At 55.1% G+C, this 15,155-nt stretch overlaps 1 protein-coding gene and 1 long non-coding RNA gene across 2 annotated transcripts; one reads left to right on the top strand and one right to left on the bottom strand.

Moving 5' to 3' along the window:
- Nucleotides 1–4,824: 4,824 nt before the first annotated feature.
- On the bottom strand, nucleotides 4,825–6,955 carry SP9 (Sp9 transcription factor). Its single transcript, XM_068685709.1, has 2 exons — nucleotides 6,796–6,955; nucleotides 4,825–6,310 (listed from the first exon to the last, which is right to left on the bottom strand). Exons 1-2 carry the CDS (start codon nucleotides 6,814–6,816, stop codon nucleotides 4,964–4,966), a joined length of 1,368 nt encoding a protein of 455 aa, XP_068541810.1. The 5' UTR covers nucleotides 6,817–6,955; the 3' UTR covers nucleotides 4,825–4,963.
- A 3,331-nt stretch (nucleotides 6,956–10,286) lies between these two features.
- LOC137858715 (uncharacterized) lies at nucleotides 10,287–13,815 on the top strand. Its single transcript, XR_011097944.1, has 3 exons — nucleotides 10,287–12,770; nucleotides 12,898–12,978; nucleotides 13,649–13,815. It is a non-coding gene; the product is annotated as an uncharacterized lncRNA (long non-coding RNA).
- The last annotated feature ends 1,340 nt before the right edge of the window (nucleotides 13,816–15,155 follow it).

The following is a 15,155-nucleotide window of genomic DNA, read 5'->3' as shown; positions in this document are numbered from 1 at the left end:
TCAGGCCCTATATTAATGTGCATGTGAAAGCTCTGGTTTGGAAGGAACAGGAGGAGGTGGCTAAAATGCCCATACAAACAATCTAAACAAAATCTCTTGTGAAGAACATATTATCCCTCTGGGAGGAGGATGGGCAGGGTAATGTGATAGGGGAAAAGGCATATTCTCATGAAACGTTTTCCTGTTAAATGCAGCATGAAAAGCACAAGGAATAATAACTAAGTAACAGAACGTGCTTCTTCTCCAAAGAAAGACCTCTTGCCTACAGGTCGGTCTGGGTGTCGCTGTGTGGCACCGGCACAGGAATCTGCCCACCGCTGCCAACAGCAATGCAACCACCTTCCCCCTGGAGAAGGAAGGGCAGCTGGACGTCGAGGCTTTTAGGCATTGTGGTGGGCCCTGCGCTGTATTTGTCTGCGTGTAGCTGAGGTGTGCGCTGCGTACAGCTGGCCTTTCTGTACACGGCAAACAGCAGGGGTTTGCTGCGATGGTGGCCGTTGCCGGTGGCAGTTAAAGCAGTTTTGGAGCCGTTTTGGAGGCTCCCATCTCGCAGACCACCACCTGAGGGCTTCGCAGGAAGCCCTTCCCTCAGCCCACTTTGCTCCCCGTTCCCGCTGCGAGGGGCAGCGGCCGGCGCCTGACGAGGCGGCCGTCGTGCAGCTGGGCCTGCCCCGGCCTGCAGGTGGGCCCGGGGGCGAGGGGCGAGGCCGGGGGTGTTCCCCGGGGCCCTGTGCGCAGGCTCCGGGCCGCGGCGCTCCCGGCGAGACCCCTCACGGCGGGGCTCGGCTGGGGCAGCCCGCCCGGGCCCGCAGCGCGGCTGCCGGCCGCAGCGCTCCCCAGCCCTGTAGGAGGTGCTGTCGCTTCGCGGATGACGGTAAGAACGCCTCGTGTCGTGTTTTTTTTTATTATTATTATTTATTTAAAAAGAATTAAGACGCGGATACGGGTTAACGCGTGGCCGGTGTACGTGTGTGAGGGGGGGGGGGGGGGGACCGCGGCGCCGTGAGGCGGCTCCGCCAGCCCGGCGGGGGCCGGGAGAAGTTGTGAGGCGAGGGCGGGCGGGCGGCTGCCCGGCCCCGGGGCGGCCCTGAGGGAGGGCGGCGGGGCAGGGCCGGGCCGGGCAGGGCGAGGCTCCGGCTCCCGCTCCCGCTCCCGTCCCGCTCCCCCCGGGGGTCTCCTGCCGGGGGCGGCCGGCGGAGGGGGGCTCGGAGCCGAGGCTGGGTGCGGGGAGAGGCGGCGAGCAGGTGACTTCCCGATCGAGTCCCCCTCTCGGCTCGTTCCAATAAATATCCCTGAAGGAAGCTCTCTATTTATGTTGTCATTGATTAATTCCCGCTACCTCATTTGATTCCGATTTAGAACGATTTGATTCTAATTTAATTAGCGTGTAATTTGGATGTACATAATTACTGTAATTACCACGTTCAGGTGAGGCAGAGCTTTTTAAGGCTGAAAGGCGAATCTCAAATTCGCCGCCGCCAGCCTACCTCCGCACCTCGCCGGCGGACGAGGGCTGCTCCGCGCCCCGGCAGCCAGGTACCAATTAGCCCGTCTGGCGAGCGGGGCGGCGGGCGAGCTGCGAGCTGAAACACCCCGGGACGAAGCCGAGGAGGAGGAGGCGGCGGCGGCGCGGCTTCGCCCGGTGCCCGCCGGCGGGGGACCCGCCGGCGGGCACCGGGCGAAACCGCGCCGCCGAGCCCCTTCCCCGCCGCCAGCCCCCGCTGCAAGCGGCTCGGGGCTGTAGGTGTCGCCAAAGAGCCGCCGAGCTCCGGAGAGCCAACCTAGAGCCACCCCCCCCTCCTCCTCCTCCTCCTTCCCTTGACATAAAAGCCTTAAGGATGTTATTCCTTGAGGAAATTTGGAGCTAAATTGTTCTCACTTAAAATAAACACTCAGCGCGCCAATTACGCCCGGAGGGGCGGGATTCCGCCTTAGGCTCCCTCCGTCGCCCGTGCGGGGACGGTGCCGGGGGATCGCGGCGCACGGGGGCTGGATGCGAGCGCAGCGCGGCTCCCGCACGCAAAGTTTGCATCGGCGGCGAGAGGCCGGCCGGGCACGGGACAGGGCGTTTGCACAACAAACGAGTGTTTTCCCGTTAGGACAAAAATATTCAGGGTGTCGTTTAAGTGTAAAGCCAGCTGTCGAAGCCGTAATTCGCCGCGGGGGGACAGGGGACAGGTTTCCAGTGTCTCTCGACAGGGGCCGAGCGGGTGATACTAGCTAAACCTTGTCTCCTGGCGCTGTCCCCCACCACCCTTATTTTTTCCCCGTTGTTCGGTGGCTGCCGTCGTTGCCTTTTGTTGTGGGTTTTGCGTTTCCTTGCGTTTTCGTAACAAAAAGCCCAACAAAGGTGTCGAGGGCCGGTAGGCTCCGCCCGGCTCGGCCCGGGGGCTGCCTCCCTCCCGTTAGGGACCCCGGGACCCCCGGGGGCAGCGCCTCTCCCCGGGGCTTTCTTCCCGCTCCGGGGGTGCCCCTCGGCCGCGGCCGGCGAGGGGGAAACGGGGTTTGGGGCTGGGTTTTCGCGCCGGCCGTCCTTTGTGCAAAAAGTTCCCCAGACCATGTAATTATCGCCAACACGTCCGAAAGAATGGTGTCATTTATTCTTAAAAAGGTGACATGCTGCCTATTTTCCCGGTTAAACGAACCGGCTCCGCGGCCCGGAGCTGCTCCCTTCCCCGTTTGTGGGGAGCCCGCGGGTGATGGACGTTTTCTGACCCGAGGGGGCAAAGGCACTGCCACGAGGTCCTTGATCACTGAGCTGCGAATCGTAACCCCGGCCGGGCAGAAAGCGGACCCGCACGGTTCCCTTTGATGTGCTTTATCCCGCCCCGCACACAAAGCCGCCTCCCGCCCCGCACTCGGCGCATTCCTGGGGAGCCCCGACAGCGGCGGCCCGCGGGGAGCCCCGCGCCCCTTCGGCCGGGGTGGGAAGGGATGGGAAGGGAAGGGAAGGGAGGGCTCCTGGCCCGCTCGCCCCGTTCCCCTGGGCAGCCCCGGAGCCCGGAGCAGTGGGTACTCGGTGTTCGGTGCGATGCTGCGTCCCGGCCGGCCGCCGAGCCCGTTTCCCTGTGCTATTCGCATCCCCTGTTTTGTGGCGGATTAAAATATTTGTATTCCTCCAATCTGTGCCGGGCAGGCTAAATTAACTTTTTTTTTTCTTCCTCCCCCTCCTCCTTTTCTTTTTTTTTTTTCTTTTTTTTTTTTTCTTTTTTAATAACACAATTATCTCATTTAACAATTTGCCTTTAAAAAATACTGTGGCTGTTAGGTTGGTGGTCAGGAGACAAAGGGAGTGAAAATAATTTTCATTTCAATAATTGCCTTCTGGTCAATTTAACTGTGCCTTATTTTGAAAGAGCCTGTCTAAATGAGATTCCTGTCCCAAATGTGTTCCCAGGCCTTAGCCCAGCCTTTAATTATTCCTGAGTTTTTTTTCTTCAGAATAAGACGCTGCACTGAGTAATCACAAAGAAGTCAGAGAGCATCCTTGAACCTTTTCAATAGCAGAGCCACTGATATTCAAATAACATGCAAGGACCATTTGACTGCATGGGGACATAAGCATTTCCAATTCACTATTTGCATAGATCAACTGTCTTTGAAAAGGAAAGGAGCAGTTGTCTTCCATAACATTAAAAAGCCTAGTTATCAAATCAAGTGCTTAGTTTGGGGCTTTTAAAACGTTTACATTTTATCTCAGGTTGCCCTTTACCGTTTGACATGCAAATTTGGTGCAGTTAATTTGGACAATTAAAAGGATCTTCAAGGGAGCTTTGTCACCGAGAATATTCGGAGTTTTCCCCGTGGACCAGCTGAGATAAAGTTGGCCAGAACAAATGATGTCTAGGAGATTAATTAGATATTTGATAAGACATGAATCCCTAATAAGGGAATACAAGGCACAGGGGGCTGCTGTGTGCTCTAAGTCAAAATTAATAACATTTAACAAGATTTTCATTTAGGCATGAAATGTCTTTTCCGGAGTATTGACTCTAGCGATTTATTCCCCCGAGATCCCCTCCCAGCCCGGGCAGCCTTGTGGCGCTGGAGGCTTTGAAAATTAAATAAATAGTTCCTCGGCGCTGCGAGCCTTCCTCCCCGGCTCGGGGCCGCGCAGCGCGCCGGCGGGGCTCGGCTTCGTTTCGTTGGGGAAGGAGCAAAATAAAGGCGAGGGGGCTCGGAAAGAGCGAGCGGGGCGCTTCGACTGGCCTCGCCCGGGGGCTGCCCCCTTCCTTTCCGTCCCTTCCCCGGCCCTTAGCGCCTGCCGGGGGGAGCGGCAGGGCTCCGGCCGCAGCCCCGACCGTGCCAGGAATAAGGACAAAACCGCGAGCGTATTGTTCAGAGTCCTTTAATAATACCAAAATGAAAATATGTCGAGATTTTGTTTTTGTTTCTTTTTTTTTTTTTTCCATACAGATAAACGCATTTAATTTCTTTAAGTGACCTTAACTTACGTGTGTTTGAGTGAAATGTTAACTCAACATTTTAAATATCTTTTACATATATACTGACTTCCACAAAGTGCATCAGAAATTTAAAATTAAAAAAAAAAATAACGAAACCCCCAAAAGCTCCCTGAATTTCAGGAATTCACCGATAAGAAAAGGAAATCCCCGACCCCCCTATCAGATCAACATTTACAAGAAAAATAAGCAAACACAATCTGGTTGGGGTATTTTTTTTTTGTGTGTTTTTTTCTTTTTTTTTTTTTTCTCTTTGAACCCTATTTATACAGCTGTTTATGCGATACAGAGGAACCGTCTCGGGCTGCCCGTTCAGTTTCTCACCTCCAGCCTCTCTCGGGATGCTTTTCCTTTGGACGGGAAAAGGAAACGGGGAAAGAAAGGCAAAAAAAAAAAAAAAAAAAGAAAGAAAACCAGAAGGGCGGAAAACCGAAAGAAACCAAGACCCCAAGGCGAAGGAGCGAGGGGGAGAAGCGTCCCTGGGGGCGGCGGGCGCTGCCCTAGGAGTCGCCGGGCGGCTCCTTGGCGGGGGCGCGGGCGGCGCCCACCCCGTCGTGCAGGATGAGGTCGGGGGACTCGGAGCGCGGCGTCTCCAGGTTGCTGGCGTCCGTGTCGCTGTCGCTGCCCTTTTTGCCGCCGCCGCCCCCGTTGTGCGTTTTGATGTGTTTGCTCAGGTGGTCGCTGCGCATGAAGCGCTTGTTGCAGACGGGGCAGGCGAAGCGCTTCTCGCCCGTGTGAGTCCGCAGGTGCCGCTGCAGCTCGTCGGAGCGGGTGAAGCGCTTGCCGCAGAAGAGCCAGTTGCAGACGAAGGGCCGCTCGCCCGTGTGCCAGCGCAGGTGCGCCTTCAGGTGCGACGTCTTGCCGTACACCTTGCCGCAGCCCGGGATGTGGCAGCTGTGCAGCCCCTTGCGCCGCAGGCTGGCCCCCGCCGGCCCCAGCCGCTCGGCCTCCTGGCAGTTGGGGCAGTCGCAGGTGGCCCGGCCCGAGTAGCGCCGGGCGGAGCGGGCCGAGCCCCCCCCGGCGGCGGCGGCGGCGGCGCCCGTGATCATGGCGCTGGCCGCCGCCACCGCCGCGCTGGAGTCCGTGTAGGAGGGCAGCACGGGCTTGAAGCCCTCCTGGGCGAGCAGGTGCTGGCCGGTGGAGAGCAGGTGCGAGGCGGCCGTGGAGCCCAGGCCGGTGGAGCTGAAGGCGGAGTGGGTGAGCGAGCTGAAGTCGGGGTTGTAGGTGCCCAGCTGGGAGTGCAGCGAGGCCTGGGGGGCGCCCGAGTGCAGCGAGCCCTGGAGCCCCCCCGCCGGGTTCTGCACCTCCAGCCAGGAGCCCGGGTTGGCGTGCACGTCCCACCACGAGGAGGCCGCCCCGTTGGCCACCTCGCCCGCCGACAGCGTGGAGTGGAAGCCGGACTTGTACCAGGACTCGTAGGGGTGCGCCATGCCCACCCGCGGGTACAGGCTCTCGGCCGCCGAGCTGTGCACCTTGGAGATGAAGGCCGACTGCCCGCCGGGCTCCTGCGGCGACACGCCGGCCGCCGCCGCCGCCGAGTTGGAGAAGAGGCCGCCGTAGTCGCTGCTGAAGGCCGAGGAGGTGGGCGAGGTGGAGGCCAGGCAGAAGGCGCTGTTGGCCGTGCCCGTGCCGCTGGCCAGTCCGCCGGAGCCCCTGCTCGTGGCCACCGTGAAGCCCGAGAGGCTGGAGCCCAGGTTGCAGCTGGACGTGGAGCGTTTCCAGGGGTGGAAGCCCCCCTTGGCGAAGGCGCTGGACTCGGGCAGCGTGGTCAGCGGGCTGGTGTTGCCGATCTTGTTGCAGGTGGCGGCCAGCATGGCCAGCGGGGTGGTCCCAAACCTCGGCTCTTCCTAGGACAGACACAAAGCCGGAGCGCTCCGTCAGCCTGGCCGGGCGGCCGCGGGGAGACCCGACGAGCTCCGCGCCGGGAGCGAGGCTCCGGCCCTGCCCGCCGCCCCGGGGCCGCCTCACGTCGGGGGGCGGCCGCCCGCGGGGAGCGCGGCCGGGGCCGGGGGCCGGCGGCGCCGAGGAGCGCAGCGGGGCGGCCGGGGGCTGGCGGAGCGGCGCCGGGAGCCGAGCCGGGCACGAGCAGCGGGCGGGCGGAGCGCTCCGCGGCTTGGTCGGGGAAAAACAAAAGAACGGGAGCAGGAGGGAGAGGGACGCTCCCCGCTTCGCCCCGGCCGGGGGAGCGAGCCGAGAGAGCCGAGCCCCCGGCACCGCCCCCGCCCGCAGCCCCGCGCGACCGGCGCGCCGACAGCCGCCGCTCCTTGGTTTTCTCCCCCATCCATTTCGTTCCCCCCCCGCGCAGGGCAGCGGTGCCGCGCCGCCGACTTACCCCGAGTATAGACGTAGCCATAGCACGGCCCTGGGCTCCCGGGGCTGGGGCTGGCCGGGACGCGGGGGGACGGGACGGGGACGGCGGTGGCGGTGCGGCCGCGCTGCCCCGGCGGCGCCACGGACACTCCGGCGCGGCGGGGCCAAACTCTGCCTAAGTGCGGGGCGCGCCCGCTTTGAAGTACCGCTGCCTGCCGCGCTCGCCCAATGAGGGCGCGGGCGGAGCGGGCCGGAGCGGCCCCGCAGCCAATCAGGCGCGCGGAGGTGCTCGGCGCCGGGGCGCGGGGCGCGTGCCAGCCGAGCGCGCGCGGGCAGAGGACTCCCGCGCCGGGCTGCGGGGAGCGCTCCGCAATTAGCGGCCGGCGCCGGGCGGCGGCACGAGCCGGGGCGCGGCGGGGGGCGGCGGGCGGTGCCCCCCCGGCCCGCGGCCCCCGCCCGGGGCAGCGCCCGCCGCCGCTCCGCGCCCTCGCCTTCGCTCGTCCCCCGCTGCCCCGCTCCGGCAGAGGCAGCGCTGCGCGGGGGCGGCGGGGGGTGCGCAGCCCCCGGGCCGGGCGGCGCTGCCCCAACAGGTGCCCGGCCCCGGCCCCGGCCCCGGCCCCGGTCCCGGTCCGGCGGGCGGCCCCCGGGGCCGGAGGCGTCCGTCCCTGCGCGGCGGGGCTCGGAGCCGCGGCCCCCGGCGAGGGAAAGGGAAAGGGAAGGGAAGGAGAGGCGGCGGCCGGGCGGGGAGCCCCGCTGAAGCCTTGGGGGGGTCAAGTGGCTCCTGGCGGGGCTTTGCGCGCTCCAGACCCCGAGTTTTTAAACAAAGATCGATGTGTTATGCTCAAGTGTCGAGCCGCCTGTTAAAACATTTGGGGGGATAATGACAACGTAACAAAGGCCTGGTTCGGAGTGAATCATCACCCTTTTAAAAGTTAAAGCAATTTTCAGGAGAATAGCTTTCAGCAAACGCTTTACATTATTCAAAACGGCCAAATAATGCTCTATTATAGCGCCTGAATGCTGCCAGTCAGCCCATAAGTGCAATTTGTGCAAAGGCTCGGTGCCTTATCTCCACTTCTTTATAAAGAGGTGAATATAAAACAATTTCTTCCAAACCCAGACAGAGAGCACGAAAATTGCTTCCCTTTCTGCAATCAGGGCAATTTAACTGGAGTGCAATTAGCACTATTAAATGTCGATTCTGCATAAACAAATCTGACTAAGAAGCGAAAGTGGGGTGAGAACCTCACATAAACTGAAACTGATTTTTTAAAATTATGTATCCGGGTCCTTCACAATTGATCCGTGACGTTTTCATCTCGGCATATATTTACATCATAAATACATTATGTTTAAATCAACAGAAATCTTAAAAAAAAAAATGTGAATCCTAGTAAAGAAGAATAGCCTAATTAAACGCAACAGTTCGCTTCCTTTGAACAATATTGTTTCCCATCTTCCCTTCACGCGTGTCTTTTGATCTGTGCAAGTGCTAAAGTTGGTGCCTTTTGGAGGTAAAGCCGGGAAACAATTCGTTCATTAGAGCTGATTGGGAGGCTCCCGGCTTCTTGTGCGAGAGCGTCAGATGAAACGGCTCTTCTCCTCAAACCGAGCTCCGGGAAAGGGCTGCCAAATATTCCCCAAATAAATCGATTTACCAGCAGTTCAACGCGAGGGTGCCGCACAATTTCCCGCGAGTCCTAGGAGGGGCACGGAGTTTTACACGGGGATGTTACGGGTGGGGAAGGGGCGAAGCCTTCCAAGTTCAAGAGCAGCAGCATGATTTTCTGCCAAGCAGAAGGGACGTGTGCAGGAAACAGACAAAATGCTCATCGCTTGGGCAAATAATTGCGTCCTGCTTTTTTTTCTCCTTTTTTTTTTTTTTTTTTTTCCTGCCACCAGGACTGCCATGCGAACCTCTCCCTCCCTCCCTCCCTCTCTCTCCCTCAATTATACTTTTCATTTACGTGATCTAGAAACCACCATTGATTATCAGAGCAACGCAGAGGGGGACCTGGTGATAAATTAATAACTTCAGTTAAGAAAAGGCTTCCCCACTATTCTGCCAAAGAGGAGGTATTAAAAGGGGGACGAATAGATAGAGATGGTGCTGAAATACAGCCCTCGGTGCCTGTTGAGCCCACTGAATTCTTTCTGCTGTAGACTTTTTTCATTTGCGGGGAAAGATGAAGCGCGGCTTTTGATTAGAAGGGAATCTTTTTATGGTTAATAAAAAGGGAATGAGCCCCGGGATCAAATAGATCATGGAAATTAAATGGAAATTATGGCACTCTCCAACAATTTCTGCCCGAGCCTGCCGCCGATCCCGGCCGCGTAAAGCTCTGGCTCCTGCTCCTGCCCTGCAGCCGGAGCCGGCGGGGGCAGGAGACGGGGCTCGGCCCGGCCCCGGTGCCGGGGGTCCCGGGGGTCCCCGGGGCCGCCCCGCAGTGCCCGGGGGCTGCCGGAGCGGCGCTGCCCGGCGCTGCCTCCCTCGGGACCGCACCTCGGAGCCCTCCCGCTCCGCTCAGCGCCGCCGCCGCGTTACCGGCTAGAGGCGAGGCCGGTGGCAGGGGAAGGAAGGTGACTGCCGGCTGCGCGATGATTTTAATTACCGCAATTACTGCGAGATTATTCAGCGGCGGCACGGAGCCGTGCGCTGCCTCGCCGGGGAAGCCCGAGGAGCGCCGTACGGGGGCCGCTTTCCCTCCCGCTTCTTCCCCTGCTCGGCGGCGCGGCGAGCCCCGGCTGCGGCACGGCTCGGCTCGGCTCGGCTCGGCTCGGCTCGGCCGGGCTCCCCGGCAGCCTGTTGCGGGGCCCGGAGCCCAGCCCGGCGGGGCCCGGCCCGGCTCCGTTCGCCCCCGGCGTTTGGGGCGAGCTGGCCGCCTCTCGGCAGGGGTGCGGGCACGAACGGAGCGGGCGAGGTGAGCGGCGTTACAAAGTTAGCCCCGGCCCGCCGTGGCCGCCAAACGCGGCCGGCGGGTCCCCCGGTGGCTGCGGGTCCCCCGATGGCAGTGGGTCCCCCCGTCCCTTCCCCTGCCCCAGGCTCGGGACCAGGACACGCGGAGCCGCTCCCGTGCTCCCGACGCGTCGGTAATTGCTGGCGCTCCAGCCTAAGGTGAATTTCAGCCCGGATCATGAACCATTTCACGTCCAAATGCAAGCTTGCAGTACTTTCCTAGTGCCAATTAGGAGCCTATTACAAGCCATTAGATTGATCAATGTACCTTAAACAATGTGAATGATTTATATGGCAAAGAAAAAAAACCTGCTCGCATCCATTGTACTGTTCCGGCGGCCAACCTGGCCCTGCGTGTCCATTCATCACAGCTGTGAACAACAAAAGCGATTTATTTTGAAAACTTGCATGTGAAGAGACAGGCTCAGCTCCTCCGTCCTGAGACCATGCCGGTCCCTGGTGGCAGGGGCTGTGGGCACGGGGGTGCTGCTGCTTTCCAGAGGGATTAATTCACCCCCTACCTGAAGGGGGGAAGGAAACAAAGGGATCCTGGCTGCTGCCGAAACGAGCCCCTGGCCTGCTGGGCACGTTTGAGGCAAGGAGGAAAGCAGCAGTTACCCATTTGTGTAACGAAGCAGTGGGGTGGCTTCCCAGCCTTGTATTGAGCAGGGGGGTGTGGAGCCACCAGCCCTTGAGGTGCTGGAGCTGCTAGGTAAGAAGGAAAGGAGTAGGGTATGGCCTCCTGTGCCTAGCAGCTCCAACCCGAGGTGGTGACATGTTAGGCACTTGCTAGGTCAGAGCAGTCACCGGTAGGCCTTGGCCTGCTTGCTTGGTCAGAGGGGCAGGGAACGGCTAGCACCTGGGAAATGCCTTCCAGAGTAAGGGGCTGGGAAGGCTGGCTTGGGTCAGAGGCACTGGGACTGTTTTGCCACAAATTCAGTGGAGGGCTTCTGTTTCTCCCTTTTCCCTTACCTTCTCACTAACCTTACTCGCCCTGCTCCTTAGCACTGTAAAATTGCTGTCCTTTCTACAAGCTGAGTGAGCCAGCAGCTTGGTGCTAGCCAGCTCTGAAGTGCTCTGAATCTGAACTCCTGAGGGGGACATGCCGTGCCAGCTAAGCAGGCTGCTCTTTAAAGCAGTGCTCAGATGGGACTGGTGGCACTGTTTGTTAGGAAAAGAAATACACTTCTACTCTTCCTTCAGCTGGAAATCTGCTCTGAGAGAGCATTATTAATTTAAGATCCCGGGTATCGTCGGTGTTTCAGCAGCAATCTGGTTGTCTGTTTGCTACGTTCTGGCCTCCAGAAATTGCTACAGCACTTGTTAAAAGTCACCGTTTTATCATGTCATTTTCTGCAAGGAGGTAAGCACAGGGTGCATCGATACCGGGACAAAGAAAAGAAACAAGGGAAGGGTGTCAAATCCTGTCAAGGGATATGACCTTTTTGTCGCAAAGCGTGTGCACAACCACTTCAGAGTCTGATTTTCCTAGTTGTTCATATGGTACTGAGACTATTCACTTACTAATCTAGTCATCAGCTGCTTCTTTTCTTGATAAAAAGGGATTAGGAAAACGCAGCATCTGCCGTGTAAACTGAAGGATGGATGCAATCGGAATACAAGCCCTCCTCCCGCTTCCCTATAGGAGATGCCGTGATGCGAGAGGGAGTGTTTCTGTTGAGCCTGTCACACAGAACCCAGTCCTTCCCATTCTGCTAGAGCCTGCACCATCAAGAGCTTAACACATGCAGCTCACGGTGTGTCCTGCTTACCTTACAGTTGTTCTTTCTTACAGAGAAGATGTGAAAGAAGAATAAAAGATGTGGATGCTGCTTTCAAAGGTTTTGCAGTGTGCGTCCCTTAACCATTGTGCTTTTAGGTCTTTTTCCTTCTCCAGAGCGCTGTGTTTGTCACTTTGCCCAGGAGAAGCACTGTGCCAGCCTTCTTGGGACAGGCTCTGGCCTTCCCCTCCTTCAAGTATCCCTACAGATGCTGTCTATTCAAAGTGCTTTCTGCAAGCCCTACCCTATGCATTTATACTCTCTTGTGAAAAAGCAGCCTATGTTTCCTATCATGCTGCTTCAGGCACTTACATTCCATCTGGGTTGCATTGCCCTTTAATTATCAGTCGTCTTATTGTGATCAAGTGAACTTTTACTAATCTCCACATTTATTGTTAAGGTAAATAGATGCTGCTTTTAATCAATACAGAGGGCCACACCAATGCAGTTCGACGTAACTTAAGTCAACTGTAAAGAGTTCAATGTGTGTATAATTACAGAGGACGTCGGCTATTCACTCCAGCCTAATTCAGTGTCTCTTCAGAGGCAGACCTCTTCGCTTCCCCATCCCGCTCTCACCTCACATGCTGCCCCCACCCCAAGGAGGTAAGAGAGGAGCGGCAGGGGCCGGCGAGCCACAGCCCTGCTGAACCTCGGGTTGCTCGGCAGATTGGAGCTGCCGGGTGAGCACAAGCCTCCGGGTACAATGCGGCACTTCCTTCCAACAAAAAAGATTGATTGCATCTTGGCCTTGGTATTAAATGTGCTATTATCAGAAGAAGCTGAAATAATGCATACAGTTGCTGTAAAAGAAAGCAGGTTTCCTTTGCGAACATACCTATTATTTCAATAGTACTTGAGAACTGTTTCAATAGTGGCCAGGTTGTTGCTTACTGAAATACATTTGAATTGAATACATATATATCAAGGTTTTTTCTTAATTTTAGTTTGAGTTATTCCTGAAGTTCTCATTAAATTTACCATTTGTAAAGGACAGATTAAATGAAAATGGCTTTCAGAAAAATAGAGCTGGAAATTATTTTGGCCTTTCTGACCTGGAAGAGGTGATAATTTGCAGCAGCACTACATATTGGACATGTCTGACATTTTAGGTATTCCCTCACAGTTTCAGACCTTTGTACAGATGAACTCCGTCTGGGACAACCCAGCAGTCAACTTTTTGTTACCTTAATGTAAATGAGAGGACTGCAGCTGTCTTAAGCAATCTAGGCAGACAACACCGATGGAAATGAAACTCGGGTAAGGGCAATGATAAGAAAAGAATGTCTATTATCCACAATAATGCTCCTAACATTTTCTAAACAGCTATTACCTGTGTCTGTCCATAATTGTCCTTGCTACAGTAACGGTGCAATCTTTCTTTCAGAACACTTACAGAAATCTCTCTCCACTGACTTTTCCAAATGTAAACAACCTATACAGCGTTTTCTAATGTAAAACAAATGTGGTAAGTAGGTCCCACATTAAAGAATCACTTTGACTGGAATGTCTGAAATGCTCCAGGGATTTTGGGGTGGGTTTGAAAATGCTGCCATTTGCATTCAGTTTCCAAACCCAGTCCCATAGATACCTACGAGTGTCAGCAGGACTTACATAGCACATTATTTCTGAGTTTGAATGGTTGCAGAGAACAGATAGAAAATAAGTTATGAGTTTTTTCTATCTAACTTCAATATTTCTCAGGGCTGTTATTGCACACTAACATGACTATTTTTCAGTGTTGGCACTAACAAACAGTTGCCTAGTTAGAAAATTATGTGACTCCAAAATTCTCTGTTACAGCAAAACAACTAGAAGCTAATGTCTGTATCATATCCCCCGCCAAGTTCCTATTTCTGTTAGGTAAAACATGTTAGTTAATCTCATTACAATGGGACTCAGTTTAAAAGTAGACTGTTGAGCACCTCAGAGTGATTGAAATCAGTGTAACAAAATGCAGGTTCTCCCCTCTGTATTAAGAAATATGATGTTTGCCATACCTATGCAATACTTACACACTTACACTGTGTAACTCTATTATGCCATTTAGAGGAAATTTAGCAAAGCTCCTAAGTGTGTTCAGCCTGAGACAGCAGTACGTGGTGTGTGTCTTTTTTTTTTTTTTTTTTTTTTTTGAGACATGATGAATCAAAATATAGGTCTGAGAGGAAGAGGCAGCAGCGTCCTCAAGCTCTTTCGGAGTACCCCCACACATACACTGGTAGGTAACACCACATAGCCAGGTGGTGTAGTCCCTACCCAGCTCGATACTCACTGGCCTCGAGAGAAACCCTACCTGAGTAAGGTGAAGGTGAGTACATGGAGAAACTTGGGTTCATTCAGAGAAACTTTAAAAAAAAAAAAATAAAAAAAAATTGTAAGGTAGGTGATCCAGCTGCGGGCCTTGGAAAGGTAGGGTGTTGCATTCTGCTTGAAATCCTCAGTGTGCGGGACCCCTGCTCTCCCCGCAGCTGGGGAGGTGCAGGTGCACACGTGGAACAGAAGTGATACTGCTCTGTTCCGGCAGTTGATGTGGTACTTGCAGAGAGGCTGGTGGGATCCTGTAACCAGGGAGTCACAGAACACCTCTGTGCCAAAAGTGCAGACTGGAAATACTACAAAATGTGCTATTATTGGTATGTGAGTGAGGCACTCAGCCCATATAACACTGGGTGTTCTTCCAGTCAGATGTAAAAATCTGCCGTATCTCAAGTTTTGCAGCTCTAGGACAGAAATTCTGTGGACACAGACTATCTGCAGATGCTCTGTTACCTGTGCACGCACACTTGTGGCCAAGAAAGGAAGAGGAAGGGGATCTCTGTCAAATCAGCTGCTTAAGAGGAAAACCAAATAGTCAAAGTACCAGCTTGGTAGTTTGATATTCGATTGCCTTTTGTTACAGTATTTTTCAAATAGCTGTTGCCATAACAACATAACATATTCTTCTTTTTTTTTTCCTGTTTGAAAAAAATATTCTTGCCAGAATTCTTCCATAATAGCTTCCATTAACTGCAGTGGCTTCTCTTGGTGAGGCCAGTGCTGATGTCTCCTGCTGTCACAAGTCACTCACAAATCTAGCAGATGTTTTGTTTGATAAGGCCAATTTGAGCTTTATAAAACATGTTGTGCGGTTGTTTCCCCCCCCACCCCCCCATCTCTGAAGAGCAAATATCAGTAAGGATGGGATTCAGAGCTGATCATTAGTCATGAAACAAGACGTTTGATACCTGTTGGTAGGATTTTGCCATACATGAAAATCTGGATCAGACCAAACTTTAAATATCCTACTTTAAAATACAGACAGTGTACCAAATACTAAGAATTAGATTTTGACCTATTAGGGACATATATATACCTACTGGGAAAAAAAAAGGGGGGAAAAAAAAAAGGAGGAATAAAAGGGATAAGAGATACAATATTTTGCTAAATTCTTAAAGTAAATGTTGTAGATAAGAGAGGTTTAACATAATCAAACAGAAGTTACTATAAAACAGTCAGAAAAAGCAAAAGAAAAGGAATCCCCTTCAAACACTGATGCTGCCCTGAAAGTGCTGGCAGTTTTGTTTTGCATTCAAACAGTTTGCATGACTAAGAAATAATCACTTTTCCATGCCATCTGCACAGTTGACAGTGGCAAACATGTTC

Source organism: Anas acuta, chromosome 6 (assembly GCF_963932015.1).
Source record: "Anas acuta chromosome 6, bAnaAcu1.1, whole genome shotgun sequence".
Lineage (NCBI taxonomy): Eukaryota > Metazoa > Chordata > Aves > Anseriformes > Anatidae > Anas > Anas acuta.
The sequence above is the reverse complement of the archived record's forward strand: the minus strand, read 5'-3'. Positions and strand labels throughout refer to the sequence as shown.

Coding starts and splice junctions, on each gene's coding strand:
- SP9 (XM_068685709.1), bottom strand. CDS start 6,816: ATGGCTACGTCTATACTCGGG. Junction 6,311..6,795: donor TGGCTACGTCTATACTCGGG/GTAAGTCGGCGG, acceptor TGTCTGTCCTAG/GAAGAGCCGAGGTTTGGGAC.